Genomic DNA, 21,340 nt, shown 5'->3' on the forward strand with positions numbered 1-21,340 from the left:
CAGCCAGACACCTGAGGGTCATCTCCCGCCCAGTCCACACCAGGCCTGTTCACTGTGCTCCACATCTGCAGTCTCGACGCTTATCCAAGCTAGGGACATTTCTCTCCCAGACTGGAGCGAAAGTCTCTTGGCTGGCTTCCCCGGATCCTCTTCTGGGCCCTCCCACGTCTTCTACCCACAGCCAGCGTGAGCCTTCAAAGCACACGTCTGGTCACATCACTCCTGTGCTCAAACCTGGTGTCCTGAGGCTCCCATTCCTCCACTCTTAGGATAAGGATCAGAATCCTTCATGTGGCTGCTGGGAGCCAGGTGGGTGTCCTACCAGGACTTGCTGATATGGCCGCACAGGTTGTTAAACGCTGAAGATGCCTCCCTTCCTCTTGGTCAACAGTCACTGTCTCAAGCTCTTAAGTATGCCCACCCCTGCTGCTTGGGCCACTCCATCCCCTCCCCAGATCCTTCCGCCCAGTCAGCAGCTATGGGGTTGATGTGGGGCGCAGCAGGCACACACACTTTTATGCACACATATGCACACGCATGCACACGCACACTGCTCGGGCCCTGGGGCATGCTGCCCTGGCCCCCGCTTTGACTGTGTGACTATGACCTCTGCCTGACAGGTCCAGCACAAGCCCAGCCGCACCTCTCCAGCCTCATCCGGTCCCTTGTGCTCTCTGCCCTACAAAGTCCCAGTGCTTTTCCCTGCCTCAGGGACTGACTCTGCAAGAGCTGCTCTCCACAAGGTTGGGGTGTTCTCTTCCTTCACCTCATGAACCCCCACTCAACTCAGCTCTGCCTCATGGCAGCCTTCTCTCACCTCCACCTCTAGGTCCAGGCTCATAAAGTTCTCAAAAAACCATATGCCTTTCCTTCACAGCTCCTAACAATTTGTTTGCATGTCTATTTATGTGATTATTTGATTAATAGCTCTCATTACCAGTAGGCTACTATTCAGAGACAATGAGGACTAAGGCTTTTTTTCAACTATTACATCTCCAAAGCCTAGCATTTCATGTATATGTGCAGATGGACAGGGAGCCCTTGGCTACATGGGTCTAAACCTTGAACAATGCTTCAATAAATGAATCAGGCATTCATGTAAAGACATCCGAGCATCCGTGCGTATATGAGTGTCCTCATGTGTGAATCTGTTCTTTTCTATAAATATAATGATGATGATGATACAAATTAATAGACATCATCTATGCAATAAGGAAACTGCCCTGGATATCCCGACATCTCTTATGTAAGCTGAGCCCCTCTTTGCACCATACCTGGAGTGATTACTTCCTGTTACGGCACATACTCTTTCCACAAAATGTACTGTTTGAAAGTGTGTTACTTACATAAGCATCAGCACTGGCTGTTACTGCTCCCAAGAGTCTAGCAAAAGCACATTCCCCAAGCTGTGACCCCAGGACAAGAGCCTGTTTTTAATCGTCTCAAAACAATGAGTGTACGTTTTAAAGAGAAGAAAGCTGCAGCCCCGGTGAGGCGAGCCAGCGAACATTACCAAGCGGCAGTGTCTCCCCAGGAGTGCCCCCATGTGTGCAGGGAGGGCTGAAGTTCAGGCCCACCGGCCTTCCCAACTCCTGCTGCCTTCCCCCAGGCAGAGGCCAAATGGCTGGGGACAGCCCGTCTGTGGCTCCCTGGCCCTGCGACCGTCACAGAGCCCGAGACCAACATCATGGGCCCAGGTTTGGGGAGCCAGGGTGAGGGAGCCATGGGACTAAACTGGCAGCCAGAGGCTTTGCACTACGGAATCCTTCCTTTTCCTGCCCTCTGCCATTCATTTCCCTGCTGGCAGCAGCTCCTTCTTTGAAAGAAAGAGGTGGTCCTAGCCAGGACTGAGTCCCCTGTCTGAGGCCAGAGCCTCCCCCATCTTCAGACAGCTAAGTGCCACCTGTCCCTGGTGCTAAGCCCATCAAATATGGTGTCAGTAAAATGCAAATAATGCCTGGGGGTCCTGCTGCTCTCCGAGCCCAGGATGAAGTCGGGAGGTGCTCCACGGAGGGATGGTAGGCAGAGGGAGAAGGCAGTGACACCCAGGGCTGCACCAACATGACACCAATCAGGGCAAGCCATTCCCAGGTATCATCGAAACCTTCCAACTTCACACTGAAAATGAGCCCTGGCTCAAGGCTTACAACGTTCAGTTGTCCCCGTTTCTGCTAAATGGATTCCTTTGAGAGCTGGCATCTTAATCCCTGGAAGGCCTCGGAGGGTTTGGAGCTCTTCACCGGGAACTGCACTGCGTATTTCTGCAGCCACAGCCTGAACAAAGGAGGCCACTGCACGGACCCAGGGATGCGAGCAGGGGAAGGAGCACTCCCCTCACAGTGGGGAGCTGGGGGCAGCACAACTCCCGCTCACACAGCCATTTCCAGGGTCCCCTTACAATGACCCTGGGCCCCTCCCGAGCCACACTGATCCCAGGACCCTCACTGTGACCCCACACTTCACACCTACTGCCTCTCCTAGAAAGAAACAGATTCAGTCTGCTCTCCCAAGACCACCCTTTAGCTCTGCAGGATTGGTTAGGATCCCACACAAGTCCCTGGGTCTGTGGGTCACTGGGTGTTGGTCTATTCAGGGGGTGACCTGCACTGCTCACCCAGTTTGGGTGCTCAAGGCTAGTCCACATGCTGTCCCCCCGCTGAAGTTCACTGCCATGGGCTTCTGCTCCCCATCACACTCCACTGCTCCTCCTTCTCTGATCTTTTAGCCATGAATTCACACCACAGAGGACCATCTGCATCCAAATGGGGTCCTGGACCTGGGACACATAACAGCGGTATTCAGCACTTTGAGCAGGGTGGAGCAGGCAGGGGCAGAGGCACACCATCTGCGCAAGCTGACCTGCATCCTGGGGACTTGCTCCTGCTGGCTTGTGAAGTCATCCAGTCCACTCCAACACAGGTGGGCCTGGAGGACGTCCAACGGAGGGAAATCAGCCCATCACAAAAGGACAAATGCTGGAGGGACCCGGAGAGGTCAAATTCATGGAGACGGGCGGAGTGGGGCCGGGCTGAGGCAGGGGGCGAGGAGCTTGTGTTTAACGGGGGTAGAGTTTCTGGTTGTCAAGATGAAGGGTCTGTGGTGACAGTGCTACCTCAGTGTGACTGTGCTTGATGCCACTGCACTGCACACGTAAAAGTGGTTAAGATGGTGAATCCTGTTGTGTGTATTTCACCACAATTAAAAACAAGTTTTAAATAGTTAAAATGGTAAAAAAAAAAAAAAAAAAAGAAGCCACACTTGGTAAATTTATTTCAAATTTGAAATTGAATTAACATGTGTACGTGAACAACTGAATTAGCTGGCAGAATAACACAGAACAAAATGAAAGTCATCCAATCCACAAGTCCAGGCCATACCTACTCTCTTTCCTGGGATGATTTCCTCTCTGTTCAGTCAATTCCTAGATCTTTGGCCCCAAACCTGACTGCCTGTCTTCCAATCCATCCTCAACAGTTACCAAGCACTCCTGAAACCAAGCCTGTCACTCGGCACCAGGACCCCCAAGAAACCGTTTAAGCCACATGGTTCTCAATCTGAGCCAGATTCACCTTCGTCAGCACCCTGACAGTGCAAGCAAGTCCTCATCACTATGTCCTTCTCAGCTCAGTGGAGAACTCACAAAGGCAGCTGGTGAACAAAGGAGATTTAATGTCACCATCGACACAACATCCTTCCGAGGCCCTTTCTCCTGCCGGCTTTCAAAGGCCACATGTTGTAAGCCCACAGCAGAGACGGAGGCAACTTCTAAGGGAAGAGGCCACGGGGAACAGTGCCTGGGCCCGGCCTACGCTTCTCAGGCATCAGCCCTTCTCTGCAGGGCCCTGGACCACGTCTGGGATGTGAACACAGAGGTGAGGGCCTTCAGCAGGCGGAAGCCCCTGGGGATTTTTGAGGCCACTGGGAAAAGGTTAAAAGAGGCAGATTAAAGCTCTCAGGAAATGGCACTGGAGAAGAGCCACGCTTCAGAGACCACACACCTGTCCCCATCCCACTTACCTGGTTGCAGGTGTTAATGTCTACTCCATTCCTCAGGTGATCCAAAGCTTTGTCCAAGTTGCCTGATCTGGCTGCCCTCAGAAAGCTGGTAGCAGCATCAGCCTGTGAGGAGAAAAGAGCAGGCCATGAGTGTGCTGTGTGCCAGCTCAGGGCTGCAAGAAAGGGCCCGGGCCCGCCGGCAGCCCGTGTACCCTCCTGGCACGGCGCCCTGGGGCCCACCATGGTGCCAGGCTGGTCCGGCCTAGAGCCCCTGGCTGGACCCATCTCGGGTCTGCAATGGGAGGCTGCCTTCGGCCCAGCCTCCCTTCCTTCCGGTATCTTTACAGGCAAGCATTCTCAGCTAGAACCTGGGAGGGACCAGCGTGTGAGAGGAACCCCATTCCAAAGGCGATGCTCAGCCCAGTCTGGTGTATCTTGGTGCTTCGATATTCCCAAGGGCTCCGAGTTCCTACTGACAAGCCTGTGTCACTCAGTCCCTGGCCCTGGGGAGTCCCAGATGCAGGCCCTGCAGGAACCAAACAACGTGCTCTTTGGTACAATTTTGTGGTTGATTTTTAAGTAAACAGCACACAGCACTTAGCGCTAAGAACCATGATCAGCACTTTACATATAATATTTATTTACATGCACACAGGTATGCATTTGATCCTCATTAAAAACAAACAAAGAAACAAACAACAGAGCTAAGTACAACTATGGTCCCCGTCTGACAGATGAGAGAGCTGAAGTGACTTGTGCTGGGTCACACAGCAGGGGCTTCAGCTCACAGGTGTCCCCAGACAGCTTTCTTGAATGAGAGAGAAGTACTTTATTCTGTGGTCATGGCTCAGCCACCTATACCCTACATATCAAGACCCTGCTGCCAGGAACATTTATTTGCATTAAAAGATGAATGACAGCCAGAGAAAGAGCTGGGGCAATAAAACAGAGTCTACGTATGCAGACAGGTATAGTGGAAGAGCACTAGGGGAGAGGGGAGCTGCCTGGAGCAGCTGCTTGCACGGCGCTGACAGCCCTGCATCCACACCACCTGTGCTCCTCTTTCCTTATCGGAAAGCAAGGGAGGATAAGGCCTTTTCATGCCCTTGCTGCAAAGCTGGAAGGAATAATATATATTACTATAATTATTCTATCAGCACAAGGCCTGAGCACAGGCTTGGCGCACAGCACACACTCAGGTTGAGTTTAATAGGTAAGAGTTGTCATGCGATGGGCCACCTGGGAAGTGCGTGCTGCCAGTCCTCCAGAGGACCCTTCCGTACCTCCTGGTGTCTTCTCCACCCTGGGCACTGTCTCCTTCCTTCATGCTCTCTCCTCAGAGAGGAGAGGAATGAATGGTGGCCCCCAAAACATGTCTGCACCCTACTCCCCAGAACCTGTGAAGGTCACCTCATTTGGAAAAAGGGTCTCTGCAGGTGAAATGAAGTTATAGGTCTTGAGATTGTCCTAGATTACCCAGGTTGGCCCTAAATCCAGCAACAAGTATCCTTACGAAGGAAGAGCATGTGCGCACACGCACACACACACACACACACACACACACACACACACACACACACAGAGGAGCGGGTGATATAAGCGCGGGAGCAGAGATGGTAGCGATGTTGCCACAAAGCTGGACGAGGCTCCAGAGGGAGTGTGGCCCTGCCAGCACCTTGATTTCAGACCTCTGGCCCCCAGACTGTGAGCAAAGACATTTCTGTCATCAGCAACCACAGGGAGCTCATACACATGCTAATGATCATCATCTCTAAGCATGGAAGACTCAAAACCAACAGCCGAAGATCTCAAACAATACCCACAGTTAAGCCTGACCCCATCCCCAACCAGGTGGCACACCTTTGCCAATCAAACAGTTCATCCACGGCAGAAAAGATTCCCCAGCCTTGCAGACCCCCTTCACTGTAGGTGGGCCCTTCACACTTGAGGGCAGCCCCCACCTCCCCCCTGCCACCATTGCTGCCCCGGAAGAGCTGCCTTCCTTCTCTGCCTCGCAGGCAACCCCAGCCCACCAGTCTTGCTCACCTTCCTACAATCCTGATTGACTGCTGCCCTCCCAGGCCCACAGCAGCCCCCTCAGTTATATAGGCTCAAACCCAAGTCCTGCATCTGCCTGATGACAGCACACACACCTGTGGGTCTAACTGTCCCAACATGGCAGAAGGGTCCCTTGCCCTTCCCTCCCCATCCCCCAGTGGCATTCCATGCTCCATCTGCCTCAAAGCCTGCAGCCTGGTCATTCCCAGGACCCTGAAGCCTCTGCCAGTCTCTCTAAGATGCACTCAGCTCTTCTCTCCTCTATGAGGCTGTCCTTGGACACTCAGTATTTGTCATCTGAAATCGAAGAATAGGAGTGTGATGTTAGATTTTTTAAATGCATGTGAAATACATCTTTCTCCAATTATTTGATTTCTGCAAGTCTTGTTTCCCAGTCAGAACTGTGTGCTCTAGGGGCAGAGACCAAGCCTTCTGCCTCTCTCAAATCCTTCAAAGCAGGAAGTGTCTGCTAGGCCAAGATCTCCCTTGGCCTAAGCATGGGGCACCTCAGGTCCCCAGGATTGCTTAGCAAGGCATTTGGGATGGTTTCAGAACTGTGGATCAGTCTAGATTCTATGTGGATGAGCTGGATTCCAGAGAAATCAGACTCAACGCCTCAGAGAAATGTTTGTGCCTGTGGATTCAGAAAGTCTGGCTGCATTCAACTATTAGGAAAAATACTAAATGATTCCCCAAGAACTAGAGTGTTAGAGAGACCTATCTCCCACCTACCCCAACTATCTTCTGCAGCACAACAATAGGATTCAGGCTGACAACCTTGGAATGGTGGGTAAAAACAGATGCAATCTATCAAGTAGGACACTGTTTGCTCAGAGCACTGAATCTAGAATATTTATGACAGGCAGACAAGCAGGGGAAGCCCACTCTAGACCAGGCTGAGGAAGGCTAAACACAGTAATGAAATGACAATGCTAACACCTGTCATTGGGCAAGGGTATTACCAACAGAGTATCTTTTCATCCTTGTCCCAACTGGGGAGGTGGTATAATTATTACCCCATGTTAGGGGTGAAGAAGCTACGGTTTGGAGCGGTTAAAACTTGCCCAAGCTCTACAGTCATTTAACTCTCAGGGATCCAGCCCAAGACTCTCTGAGTAAGGCCTCAGTCCTTCCAGTGCCCTTGACCCCAGGTGTGTGCTCAGCAGTTTTAAACCTGAGTGTGGCCAAACAGCCCTGACAGATTGTATGGATTGGGATGGGCCACATGCCTTTGCCAATCAAACGGCTAATGCACGGCAGGGGTGGGGTCCCAGGCGCGTACTGGTTCCCTTCCTGGGTGCTGTGTTAAGGCCAAGACAGGCCTCTAGAAAGGAATCATCTGCTCCCAGATCTTCCTTTCATTGATGATAAAACTGATAGGAAAAATAAAGTGATTGGCTAAGGTCACCTCAGTAGTTAGAGGTGAAGTTCAACTGCTAAGGCCGTTTCCTTTCCTTGTGGCCTTCTCTAGGCATAAAGCAGTCAGGACATCAGCGGACTCCTCAGGGTATCTTACAGGTGAATCACAGACACTGGTGTTGCTCTCCCTGTGCATCACTTAGTTTAATTGGACGATATATTTACTGGGATCCCATTTCAAGTTCAGGATATCGCTAGAGCAAAGAGGGGTCTAAGAGGAGCAAAGAGAGAGAATAACATATCAGAATATAGGTCCCAGCCCCCATGATTTAAAAAACAAAGTGAGTTATAAAGAGGCTATTGGTGCATGCACCGTGCACCCCTTGATTCACTTGGCTAGCATCGTTGACCACCTCCTAGAGACCAGGGACTATTGAAGCTACAGAGCAAATGGAATATGAAACCCATTCCCAGCATCTTGTTCTGCCAAGGCCATACTGCCCATCTACCTGATTCAGCTGCCTCCAATCCGCTGACCTGTCTTAGGTGCAACTTCCTGGAGCATGGCGGAACAGTCTGCGTGATCCAGGGGGCAGGAAGAGAGTCAGAGGGACACGATATAGTTCCACTGAGGATATGCACCTGAGCAAATACTAACCAGAACAATAAAAGTGAAAGAGTACTAACCGCACTATCTCTGGGCCATATGATAAGTTGAAGCAGGGCCCCTGACCCGCTCGGAGTCCCAGCCCCTACGGGGAGCCTCGGGGGAGAGGCCTCTCTGTGGGGGAGGCTGTAGAGGAGCTCAGAAGCTGGCTCCTGTGTCCAGAAAACCAGTCCTCAATGGGCCTGAACCCCGTATCACCTCTGAGGAACTGTTACCTCCTCTGTGACCCCTCCCACAGCTGCCTGCTTCTGTCTTTGCCCTTCCTCACCTAGGGCTTCATTTTCATTGCCTTTCCCCCTTCAGAAAATGGCTCACCCCTGCACGGAGGTGAAGAGGACGTGTACATGGTTGATTGTGCCCCTGGCCCACAGCCCTGCTGGTTAATCCATATGCTGTCCTTGAACTCCCTTTCAAAATAAGTTTACCCTAATAAAGCTCTTACTATGTTTTAAGCACTCTACATAAATTAATTCATTTGCTCCTCCCAACAATCCCATGAGGCAGGTTCCTTTAGCATTTCCTTTGCACAGATAAGGTAAATGAATCAGAGAAGACAAGTAACTTGTCCAAAGTCACACAGGGAATATGTGGCTTGGCAGGATTTGAATCCAAGTAGCCTACCTCCAGCACTTTTCTCTTAACCCCTGTTCTACATTGCCTCACAGGTCAGTCATTTCCAGTGCCATAAAGGTCCTCTCAAGTTCAGTCTGGCTGGAGGAGGCCTTCCACCTGTGCACAGAGGCTGTGCCCCCATCAGGCCTCAATTCAGGAGGAAGTAAGTAGAGAGGAAAGAAAGGGGATGGAGTTCCCCTGTGACTCAAGTTCTCATCAGGGCTGACTGGGTAAGGGTTACCTGAGACACCCAGACTATTATTAAACTTGTACTTCCTGAGCGGGGTGACATGAGTATAGCAGCCGAGGGGCTCTAAATCCTGGCAGGCAGAGGCCAGAAGCACGCTGCCAATGTCTGCACTACAACACATGAGCGCAGAGGTTTCAAAACACCAGAGGAAGGCAAAGTTTAGTTTCAGGCCAGGTAAGACAATCCCAGAGCCTCTGCATGCCTTCTCTGGGACTTGAGAAGGCCTGTTTTCCCCAGGACAAATCATGAATTACTCTCTCAAGGTCTTCTGGTACAAAATTCCCACCTAAAAAGATGAATGGAAAGTGAGCTAGTATCCATTTCTGCAAACAGCGATAAGATAGTATCTCTTTCCCAAGGGGTCTTATTTGGGCAAAATGCTATTTCTTTAACAAAGCCATTGTCAGGACTCCCAGGAAGGATTCTAGACCCTTTCCTGCAGGAGCTTGCAGCGTATGCAGAAAACCAAGAAGGAGGCACTCCAGATGCAGAGCTGCGTGCTCAGACGTGGGGGGTGCCCTCCACATCTGACAGTTCCTCGGTGCCTCTGCAGGAACAGCAGCAGCCCCGGCCAGGACCCAGCCCTGGGGGCCCCACCTTCATCCCACCAGCTGCAGGGAAACCCAAGTGAACCCTCGGCCACAGGGTGCATTTGCATTAGGTTTCTTTCATTTTTCTTTCCAAAAAGTTGGCTGGTAAAGCTTCACTGCCTCCAGGCACCCTAATCAGCCTACCCTGGGCAAAGATGAAAGGAACAAGAGAAAGGTGTCACTGAGGAAACAGCATGTGTGAACAGGAGTCCTGGGCTCCGCTACAGTCTCCAGTCCCTGACACAACTGCCAGGCCTTGGGGGAAACCCTGTCTGTCCCTGCGCCAGGACTCTTCCAGGCTGGGGGATGCAGTGATGTGTGAGGAGCCACTGTGCACCTGACGTTGGGAAGACTTGGTGTGGATCCCTGCTCTGCCACTTGATGCTGGGCCTCCTACAAGTGCCCAAACCTCAGTATTCCCATTGCTAGAATGGGGACACTACTCGGCTCGCCGGGGAACCATGAAGATGACACGGTGCAGGGGAAGCACAGCTCCCTGGCACACACCAGGTCTGCCCTCCTTTGGCCCCATCATTTCCCGCTGCCTGAGGACCTCGGGCGCTCCTGCGGGTAAGGCTTAGGGATCAGGCGCGCCGCGGGCCGGGCGGCTCCTTGTCCGGCCAAGGCCGCGGCACCCGCGCGGGTCTGCTGCGTAGCCCGGCGCCCCCCACAGCAGAGCCCGCTGGGCCGGACTCTCCTCCCGCGCGAGGTGCACGCGGGCTGGGCAGGGGCCCCGCGCGCCCCGGCTCTCCTCCCGGACCCCGCCGCGCCTCCGCGCCCCCGCGCGCGCCGCCTCTCGGGGCCGGCCACGGGAGGGCCGCCTCCGGACACCAGCCTCTTGGCGGCGGCGGCCTCCAGGCCGAAGGAATTTTCCCCCGGATCCTGCTGGAAGCCTGGGCGGCCGCCCGGCGTAAGGCAGCAGCAGGGCCCCGGCGCGCGGCCCCGTCCCCGTCCCCGTCCCCGCGCCCGCCCAGAAAGTTGGCGCCCGCCGAGCGCGTCCACTCACCGCGGGGTCTGGACCGGACCTGCCCTGTCGCGCTGCCATCGTCGGCGCCCGCGCGGAAACCCGAGCCGGCTGCCTGCTCCTCCTCCCCCGTTATCTGCTCGGCGGCGCGGGGAGCGCCAGCAAGTTCCACGGCATCTGGCTAAAAATACAGGCTCCCCGCGCGCGGCTCGGGCGCCGGGATCCTGCGCCCGCGGGCCAGCCCGCCCGCCCGCCACTAATGGGGTCTCTTCATCGTCTCCCCATGATTATGGCCGATGGGAAGTTCATGCGGAGCGATCTCCGGAGACAGGGCACCTGCTACCCAGCCCAGCAGAGGGAGTGCGTGCGGGGCGCGGCTGGGGCTGCAGGTGCGGGCCCGGCGGGCGGAGAGCAAGCGTCCTGCAGCTGCAGGAGGGAGGCCCACACGGCCAAGGGAGGTGAGGAGCTCCAGGCTGCATGGCGCGCCCACCCTGCCTCCTGCCACCCGGCTGCCCTAGTGAATGGGCCCTGGAGCCTGCAGGAGGCCAGGGTGAGCTCAGCAAAGTTTATTTATGCCCCATAACCAGTTTGCATGTCTTGAGCTCTTACATCGTGTCCTGAGATACCAGCTACTCAACCAATTCCAGGTTCTGCCCGAGGGGCGCGACGAGAAAGGAAGCCGAGAAGCAGGGCACAGATCTCTTACTACAGTCTTCCTCATCACTCAGGTCTGCCGGTGCTAATGAAATATCGCCCAAGGCTGGAGGGAACGCCTCGTTTTCAGCTCCGCTACCATCCTCAGCTTTTAGTGTGGTCATTTCAGGGGCAGATCTCAAAAGCATTTGTGTGTGGGTGGGGGGTTTGGCCAAGTCTTGCGGGTGACACCAGTGATGGTTTAGAGCAGGCGCAACACTGAGTGGAAAACAGAAAATGCAATAGCAGGTAACCCAGTCCCGGGCAATATTCCTAGTTCAAATCAGGGATGTTTGGTATACAGAGCCTGGCCTCACGCTCTCTTCAAATAGCAGTCTAGACACAACACCGGGTGCTCTTTTTCCACCCCTCCTCTCCTGGCTCATGGGTACAGTAGAGCTGTGTGTGGGTGAGGAATTAATGCATTGAGCAACTATTAGGGAATGGACACATTGCGTTAGTTCATTTAATCCTCAAAGCCACCCTGGAAGGTAGACAATGCAATTGCAGTTATACAGATGAAGACAGTCCAGAGAGGCTTCGAGTCAGGACCAAGGTCACCACTAATAAACGGAGGGGCCAGCTGACCCAAAGCCCTTTCATTAACAGCACTGGCAAGATTCCTAACAAAAGCATGCTTAGAGCCAGGAAGGTGTCATGTGGAAGATATTCCTGATGTTTCCAAAGTAAGGCGCTCTACAAAGCCACTCAACAGTTAGGGGCAAGTCCCAAATAAGTGAGATAGATAAAGACTAAGAGAAGAAGTCAGAATGTTGCCAAACAAGAGTGATCTGAAGTGTATAATGCAACTAATTCTTCCCCAGGTAGGTGAAAAAACTATTATTTGAAGACAGCAGTATCAGAACTTTCCAGGCCAGTGACTCCAACATCACTGGAAGATGAGCTTCAGGACAGGCAACCTCTGAAAGGTGGCTAAAAAACGCCCAAGCACTGTTCCAAAGGGCAGGTGTCAGTGCGGCCCCTTCTCTTGCCATGCACACATTTTTACAATTCAGGTCATGCACCCTACAGGTGTCTGGCCCCATGCCTCTTCTAACTGCCTCTCAGATTTGCTAAAATCCTCTAGTTAGAGAGCTCCAATTAATAAGTCATGTTCACTGGAACAGCCCCGATCATAGTGCACTAGGGTATCTCAAGGGATTCTGAAGCACTGTTCTGACATCAATATTTAGAGAGAAAGAAAATGCCCTACTGAAATGGAAGATGAATAGTATGTATAATACTTTCAAAAACACTGATGCGCTTGGCTCACACAATGAACTAAAAGACCATTTTTTAACAGGTATATTGGGGTATAATTGATATACTATAAACTGCACACTTAAAATGTACAATTTGGTACATTTTGATATATGGGTACCCCCATAAAACCATTAGTATAATCAAGATAATGAACATCCAAAATCACCTCCAAAAGTCTCCTCCTGCCCGTTTTGTCCCTCCCTCTCTCCTACCAGTTAGTCCACATCTTTGTCAACACTTAGTGTGGCCAGTCTTAATTTAGACATTCTAATAAATGTATAGTAGTATTTCATTATGATTTTAACTTGCATTTCCCTAATAATTAATGATGTTCTGAACATCTTTTTAGAGGCTTACTTGCCATCCACATATCTTCTTTAGTGATGTATCTATTCAAATCTTCTGCCCATTTTTAAATTGGATTGTTTTCTTATTACTGAGTTTTGAGAGTTCTTTTTTTAAAGAATATCTGTGTTAAAGGTAGGATAAACTTTGAGATCTTGCAAAGAAAGTGAAAAATTCAAAGTCAAATAGCAAAAAATTCCCAGATCAATTTTGGCACCCAGATCTTATAACTCCTAAACCCAGTGCTCTTTGTACCATACAATGCCATGGATTATAGATAATCACAAAGAAAAAAGATGAGGTCATAGTGGGTCACAAACTGAATACAATCCAAAGTACTGTGAGAGGAATGGGAAAGATGCAGAGGTATTATTAGAAGACTTGAGTACTCAAGACTGTCAAGAATTCTTGACATTAGCCATGACCTTGTTAGGGTTGAGGCTTCACAACTTAGACATGCAAAGAGTTAGGCAAGACACAAGGGAACAGAAACAACTATAGACATGTTGCTCCATAAGGCCTGAGGTTAAAGAAGCAGAGATGACAGACACTAAAGAAGAGAAGGATAAAGGATACAGGCCTCAAGATATAAACTCCTTCAGCACTGGAGCCGGGGACCCCAGAATGGGATACTTACAGCATCCCTTTCCCAGGTGCAGTGGCCTGGTCGCCAGGATTCAAATATAAGTGTCTCAAAGGCAGAGGCAGCTTGGTTTGAGTGTTTGAGTGTTCTGTGTTCCTAACACCCCCCACCCCCCACCACCTCGCTTTTCCCTCCAGCTCCCCTGTGTGAATAGCACAGTGCTGGGCAGTGGTGCCCAATAAATGCTTGCTGACTGATGTTTGAAGATGATATACCCAATGTTCCCACCAGTCGTAAGGAAACTGTAAGTCAGGAGGACAAACTGATGTAGAGAAGATTTAGATTAGACAGAAAGAACTTTCCAGCTTAAGGGATGTGACTTCAGAGGACTCTTTATTCAGTAAGGGCTGAATCTTCACTGGGGATCCTTCTAGAAAGCAGAGGAAGATAAAAACTCACGATTTGATAAGGCAAATAGAAGCACAGACTGAACCAGATGACTTGTAAGGGTCTCTTTGGGCCCTAGGGATTCAGAAAGATCAGTCACTGTTTTTTCCCCCCATTAGCTGAATGTCCCTCCTCAACCCTCCATCACTCCCATGCCCTTAGGCAACAAATAATCCTCTTGCTTCTTGCCTGTTTCCTAATTTTTTTTTGTACCCCAAGGCTGCAACTTTTTATTGCAGGTATTTAATGTGCCCAGGAGACCTGCCCATGAGAGTCACCGAAACCGAAGCCGAACAGCAGAAAATAACTGATGAGCTAAAGGGAACCCTAGGGGTTCTCAGGAAGGACCACCGGTTCTATCCTGCATGTTCATGGCATCTGCAGGTTTTGTCCAATCTTACTAGATATTTCACCAACTGTCTCTGCAGTCTCCTCAGCAGTCAAGCACAGTGAAGTGCTAGAGGCTTCTGCTGTGGCGTTCTGTCCTCCAGAGCACATTAAGCTACATCAGGAGCAGACAGTGCGTGGAGAAGGAAGGGAAGAGATTCACACAGACCCCTGGATGGAGTGGGAGTCGGGCCCAGTTTATGGGTCCCTGCCATGAGTTCCCTTGTGAATCTTCAGCTCTTCCAGAAACTGAGAGGACAGTCCTTTTTGCTCAAAAAACCTGAAGCAGAGAGTCCCAGGTGTATGTGGGATTCTGAGATGTCTCGGCCTCCCAGGGACACTTTGGTGGGACAGGAGTAGGTGGCTACAGGTGGTGGCCGCCTGGACACAAGCTGTCTCTTCTCTTAAGGAACAGCAGACCTGAGATTCAGGGCAGACCTGGGATTGCAGAGAAGGGGCCACACACACACACGCCCCTGCCCAGCGGTGACCACCACTCTCCCACTGCAGCACAGACGTGTTCCTCTGCTCCTCCGGTTTAATCCTCCTCTGCATCAGCTCAGACTTGGAACTAATCTAACAACACAGGCCCTGTTCTGTGCAGCCTTAAGGTACTGGGAGTCGGTGACCCACTACAGTTGAGCTGTATAACCTTCAGAAGGGAAATAACTTTTCTGAGCGTGGGTTTCCTCATTAGTAAAATGAAAATAACTCGTTCCACCTCTCCAGCTACTGTGAGAATAACATAAAAATGCTCAGTCCCACTTTGGGTACACAGTAGGTACTCAGCACACGGCAGCTGACCCCCTTTGCTCCTTCCCACCCTTTCTTCTCAACTTCTCCCACCCCACGGGGATGAGGTATTGCTTATCCTGTTTCTGCCTTGGAAAACTCGTCACTGCTTATCCAAGGTCAACCATGCAGGGCCGAGAACAGGACGCTGAGAATCCCCAACACCCTGTTGTAGCTTGTAATGCACCATTTTCAATTTCCAACTTCTCTGCAGTGGAGAAACAATTCTCCAGTTGCATATATAGCCGAAGCCCTGCTCCTGAGCATTCCTGCCCCTGGCTTCGTGGTCTGCTAACAAGCACAGCTCTGCTCTTGACCATCCTTCTATCTGCTCGCCACCCCCCTCAGGGAGTGGCCCTCCTCCAAGGGGCTCTGGACTGGGCTGATAACGGTGGCTACCAGGAACCCCGCCCTTTACTGAGAAAGGCAGGCTGGGTTATCACCTCCAGAGCCGGCCACCAACCACCCTGGGGAGTTGGTGAACCACCAAGGGTGCTGGGAAGGTGGCACTCCTCACACAGATGCCACTGCACCCTCCCACACTGGCTCCTCCCCAGCTCATCCAGAAGGAACTTCACAGTACCCGCTACTGCTGTCTGATCGAATGGGCCATGGAATCCCATGTGACTCCCTCCAGAGCTCGCAATGCCTTCTTAACCTTTTTAGTAGTGAGAGAGGAAAGGGAGAGGAGAAAACAACCGTGGTTGTTTTTCCGTTTAGCTCTGTGTGGTAGCCCTGGATGCCCCACCTGCTGGAGCGAGGGATCCCGAGTGTGGGCTCTATTTAGGGAGGTGATCGGAGCCCGGTATCAGGTCCCTCTGTCCTGGCACTGATCTCTATCATGTTCCTTTTAAGAGGGTTGGCAGACCCGGAGTCTATTTTTAAACCCATGAGAAAGGTGCTACACAGAACCCAGAGAGAGCTAACATTAAACCCAAGATCACCGGGGGAAGGCGGGGAGGGCAAAGCTGAATCTCAGATTTTCTCTTCATATGCTCAAAGGCTTCCTCTTATTCCTGCAACTGGGCATTGATTGTCCTTCGAAGGAGATCTCTTTAGGTGCACACGAACTCTTTGATATGACCTTGGTGGAATTTGACTCCTCCTGAGCCCTTGAGTTGGAAAAGGCTATTAAACCCTGGGTCTGTTTTTCAACATTAGGATTTTTTTGATATCCCCACTCCCAGTGTGAAAAATAAGTGTGCTTTTTAAATATATCTGCCATCTCTCTGTCTTCCAATTTTTAAATCCTGTGCTCAGGAACCCCCAACCCTGAGCACTGCAGAGCCCCCAGCCCGGTTTGCCTATGGGAAGAGCCAAGCCAAAGCCTGACCTCCCTGGTGGCCTCTGTGCCCAGCACCCCAGAAATCCTGTCCCTGTGCTGGAGAGAAAGATGGGGAGTGAGCTCGAGTGGTAAGCATGCAGGGGACATGGCTATTTTCCCAAGCAACCAGGCCTCTAAACATCATTGTTTCTCATCAAATAACCAGATGAAGAGAACAGAATGTTTTATGTACAATAACAAATTTCATCTTCAGTATCCATTTCTCTTTTTGGATAAAATTCCTCAAGAACATTTAAATGCCTTGAAAACAAGCAAAAGCTATTGCTGAGCGGTTCTGGGACCACTCAGAACTAAACCCAGGCAGGGCAGGGAGTATGAGACTACCTATCTTCTGTATCCCTTCATCCCAGAATCCCGGTGCCCGGCAGAGAGGAAACACTCAATACGCATCTCTGGAGCCACATAGGATTATGTTCCCCGGGACAGAAAACGGGGGCTTCAGCCAGGCCAGGACAAACCAACGCCCGTGAGTACTGACCACCCACCTGATGCTCAGTAAGTGTCCGCGGAGTTGGAATCTGAAAAAATCCAATCAATCCAGATTTTAAAATTGGCTGTATCAGTGAAGAAAAGTAACAAAACAATCAGAAGTTCTGGGCTGGATGGCCAAATTGTTCATTTTCCTACAAGCTGTTTTGACCCCTGTGCAAACAGCCTTGGCTTCCCCATCGTTTCCTTGGTGGGAAGTTACGGGTGCTGCCCACCCAGGAGCCCAGGGCTGGGCTGCAAGAAAGGGCCCTGCACTCCAGCCCCCACCTCCCACCCTTCCCCACAATCTCCACCAGCACTAAATTGCCTGGCCTGGCCCAGCAGGGCACCTCCCAAGGCAATGAGGCATGGCTCCTGGATGCCTCTCCTCTCTGCAGAAAGTGCCAGGAGGTTGAGATGTCACGAGGCGCATAAACATCACTCTATAAGCACTGGCCATCAGCAGTGTACTGGCCCACAGCGTATCCTCACGTTGCATTTTCTGGTGTGGAGCGCTGGCTGCATTCAGAACACATGGCCTGCCTGGCTGTCGCCTGAGGCGCCCAGACTCAGGGCAGAAATCACATATGGTTTGGAAACCACATCTGAGATGCACTGCCAGAACCGTCCCATTTACTCAACTCCATCCAGCGCCTCCACGTGTTATGGAAAGCTTCCCCAGCAGCTGGCTGGGACGGAGAGAAGCATAACACACAGGGGAGAAACTGCGAAATCAAACATGTCTCACTTGGACATACTAATAGGGAAAACTTTTTTTTTTTCAAATTGCCAAATGGGCTTGAATTTCACCAGTGAACCCCGTAAGTTTCTGAAAGACGTTTCTGAAGGATGCCCCATATGGCTGACCAGTAGGTCTGCTCAGCCCTTTCCTGTATTTCAATGATTCTCCGCAAGGGACAGAGCCAGGATGGGTATGCCATTGCTGGCTGACCTGCCTGAAGAACTGCAGAGGGCCTATCTCCCCAAAGTAGGTCCAGCCCGGCAGCAAGGCATTACCACTGCTGAGGAGGCAGCCTTGAAGCACCCACTTGGACTGGGGGCCTGGGAAGATGATGCTGCCTGATGGCCTTCCCTGCCCTCTAGCCCACAGTGTTTCCCTGTAGTGACAATGAGCTACCAATAAAAGAGCAGGAAGGGGAAAGGACTGGAAAATAATAATAGCAAAAATTTAAGTGCCAGGTGCTGTTCTAAGCATTGGAGCTGTCTGTACATTTAAATCTTGCAACCTCTCTGCAAGGTAGCTACTGTTATCATCCCCAATTTACAGAAGACACAGCTAAGGCAAAAAACATCCAGTAATTTGCCCAAAGTCACACAAGACTTGTCTGATGTTTTAGGTGATCTATGAAGTGGGGTGAATGGAGTCGCCCTGGTTTTTGCTTGATTATATGAGTTAAGGTGCTTTTAGGGTAGGTGAGAAAAGAGAAATTCAGTATTCTCCAGGAACAAATCGCTCAGTCTTGGAAATTTGAGTGCACTTAGCACCTCTTTATTAACTTGGCCATTCCCTCAGGTCAGAAACGACCCCACCCACTGGCCAGAGGCACCTGCAGTGCAGAGGTGTGTAGGTGAACACAGGCCCTAAGGGTTTAATGGGAGGGGATGGAGCCCACCTGTGTCTTCCAAGCGGGCTTGAGGCACGGGAAGTCTTAAAGCAGTAGGCTTGATTTTCATTCCAGTCTCCTCCAACTGAGTTCCCTAGACGTGTGAGGCTAACATCAGCTGCAGCGCCTCTGACCAGGGGAAAGCAGCCCCGCGCGGCTGATGGGAAGCCGGCCCGGCTGGCCCTGGGTCTTCCACCCCTGGAGGATAATGAGGTTGCAGGGTCCTTCTGGACCCTCTGCTGGGGAACCGACTTTGGTTGCTCCCTCAGGCCCGATGGCCAGGGGCAGGCCCAGCGGCCAAATGCTGACAGCAGAGGCTTCCTCTCCCTTCCTGGAGCGAAAACATTTCAAAGCAAGGAAACCCAGGGAAACCGCTGCCTACCTACCCCACCCTGAATCCTGCGATTCTTCACAACTTGACAGCAGGAAGCTGGCTCTTCCCCTCAAATTCCTCTTAAGCTCCTTTCAACAGGACACTTAGCAGCTCCCACTGAAGAACACCTTGGCATCTGCCTTCTACTTCCCAGCCCTATTTTCTTATTACTTTCAAGGCAACAAGGGCAAGTGCCACACATAATATTTCAGACGGGGCTCATCGTGTTATTCATAATAATTGAATAGAGGCCATTATCCTTCTACTTCATCCTCTTGCAAATTCTGGCTGGCTTCTCGTTCAGATATCTTTTCATACAGTATTTATACCATCCCTTTTATAATTATTTAAATTTTAAAAAGGTGAGGAAATTAGCTATAAATCAGCCACACCTTCATTTCTCTCTGTCCTGCTTATCCACAGAAAGCCCCACCTACAATGAGTGAACCCAACGGTGTGTTCCTCATTGGAACATGTCTAACCTGTACAATGATGAAGCACGTCTAGATGGTCCCTCTATAAACCTCGGCTTTGTATTTTTTAAAAAAAGAAATGCAGATGTTCTTTCCATGTCTGAAGAGTTGTGACTTGATGAAGACCTTCTTACTCTAAAATCAACCTTAATGTCTACTTCCATAAGCTGACTTTCAAGATGCCCTTTCTCAGCACCCCTGACTTTGAACTCTCAAATAAAGGAACATTAAATATTAGAGAAAGAATGAGAGAAATGGGTGGTGAGCCAAGTACCACTGGGGGAAAAAAACATTATTGTTTCTGTAATGACTGAGCTGGTTCTTAGCCTCCAGAGAGAGACAGTTCCAGGACTTCAGAAATAAGACACAAAGATGCCAGTCAACATTTCGAAAGGAAAACCTTGGCCAGTATCCACATCAGCCTTTAGTCCCTCAAGAGCTTTTAGAGAGAGGGTAACAGAGATAAATTACCAATGCAAGACTTAGTGGTACTAATAGATCTGTATCTAATTCATTCATTCTTCCATTCAAGTATGAGCTATTGAATTGCCACGTACAATCTGAGAACCCAGGGGAAGACACAGATGAGTATGTTCTACGGCTCCTACCGTTGGGAAGACTGCAAACTACCAGAGATGAAAGCTATAGCTTTATGGGAAATAAATAGACCAATAAAAGGCTTAAAGGTCCAGTAAGACAATGGCTCAAGAGATGCCCTCGGTGGTGCAGGATTAAAACCAAAGGACAGGTTCCAACAGGAAGTGCAGGAGTTCAAAGCGGAGTTTCAGTCGGAGGAGCTATAAGCATTTGAGGCAATCTTCATTGAGCTGGGAGATTTGAATATTATTTGAAATATTTGAAATATTATGTGTGGTACCTTATGGACTACCAGTTGTAGGAAGTCATGGGGATCAATGCCAACAGCATCTCTGCTGATTGGGGGGCCTCTGTGCTCCAGGTGTCTGCCTCTAGAAGACAAGGAAGGCATATGCCTCCCACAGAATGCGTGGATCCAGAAACAAACTTCTATAAGTTAACAACGTATATGTTAGGCCACAAAATAAATAGGCCTACTCTAGGGAATTGTGTGGCTATTCTGTAAACAAATGGCTTGTTCCTGAGGACAGCACAGTGTTTGAAGTTTTCAATGTCTCCCATTATGACTGGAGGAAAGACTGTGTGCGCAGACTGTGTGCACAGAGGGAAATAAGATGATGGCTGTGGGATGCATTCATTTGTTTAAAAAAATATATGTGTACCTATTAGGTGCCAGGTACTGTTTAGGATCCGGTGCTGATAAGGGAGATAAAAGTCCTATTTTCACAGAGCCTGTATTCTCTGGGGAGGGCCAGGAAGTGGGTAGGCAATACCTACCCCATGGGGAAGTGGTTTAAATGCGCTGCAGGAATATGTAGGCTGGAGAGTGACGTGGGGTGCAGCGCAGACCCAGGAGGCTGAGATACAGGCAGGGATGGAGCTTGGGACATTCAGAAATGCGAAGCTGGTGAGAGGTGACCTTGATGCAGTCAGGGAACATTCTAGTGTCCCTCTCCCCCCTCCCCCCCTGCCCCTTTCCCATCTCCAAGACATGCTTCTTGCTGATTCTGGAGTGCCCTGCTCTATTCTGACAGCTTCTATGCACCTTTTGATGCCCATGGGACCAGAAGTTGGAAGCACTCATTCTCAGAAGACCCAAAGACAGACAATAAAAGCTAGCATTCAAGGGGTGCTTACTGTGTGCTAGGCACCACTCTAAGCATGCTACAAGTGTCAACTCATTTAATCCTCACAGCAACTTCTAATTGTCCTTCTTTCCTGAGTGGAAAGCAAAGGCACAAGGAGGTTAAGAAACTTACCCAACGTCACATAGTATGTAAGTGGTAGAGTCAGAACGTGAACTCAGCTATCTGGAGCCGCGCCTGCTCTTGTAGGGATTTTGCTCTCGTGGACAATGGGACTGTAGAGGGATAGAACACCAGGAAGTCTCAGGAAGCAGTAACTAGAAGAGATACCAGGTGTGCCAGGGAAAGAGATGGGAAGGCCTCTGCTC

At 50.7% G+C, this 21,340-nt stretch overlaps 1 protein-coding gene across 7 annotated transcripts in view; it reads right to left on the minus strand.

The window, feature by feature from the left end:
- The window catches only part of ANK1 (ankyrin 1), a 204,318-nt gene that overhangs the window by 94,411 nt on the left and 88,567 nt on the right, over window positions 1–21,340 (minus strand). For 6 of the 7 annotated variants that reach the window (XM_073218838.1, XM_073218837.1, XM_073218836.1 and 3 more), the window contains exon 2: window positions 4,018–4,119. In XM_073218838.1, the coding sequence (XP_073074939.1) occupies window positions 4,018–4,119 (102 nt within the window). Of the gene's footprint in view, window positions 1–4,017; window positions 4,120–10,538; window positions 10,773–21,340 lie in introns of those variants that run through there. The other variant, XM_037008510.2, reaches the window with a different exon arrangement.

This window comes from Manis javanica, chromosome 12, assembly GCF_040802235.1.
Source record: "Manis javanica isolate MJ-LG chromosome 12, MJ_LKY, whole genome shotgun sequence".
NCBI lineage: Eukaryota > Metazoa > Chordata > Mammalia > Pholidota > Manidae > Manis > Manis javanica.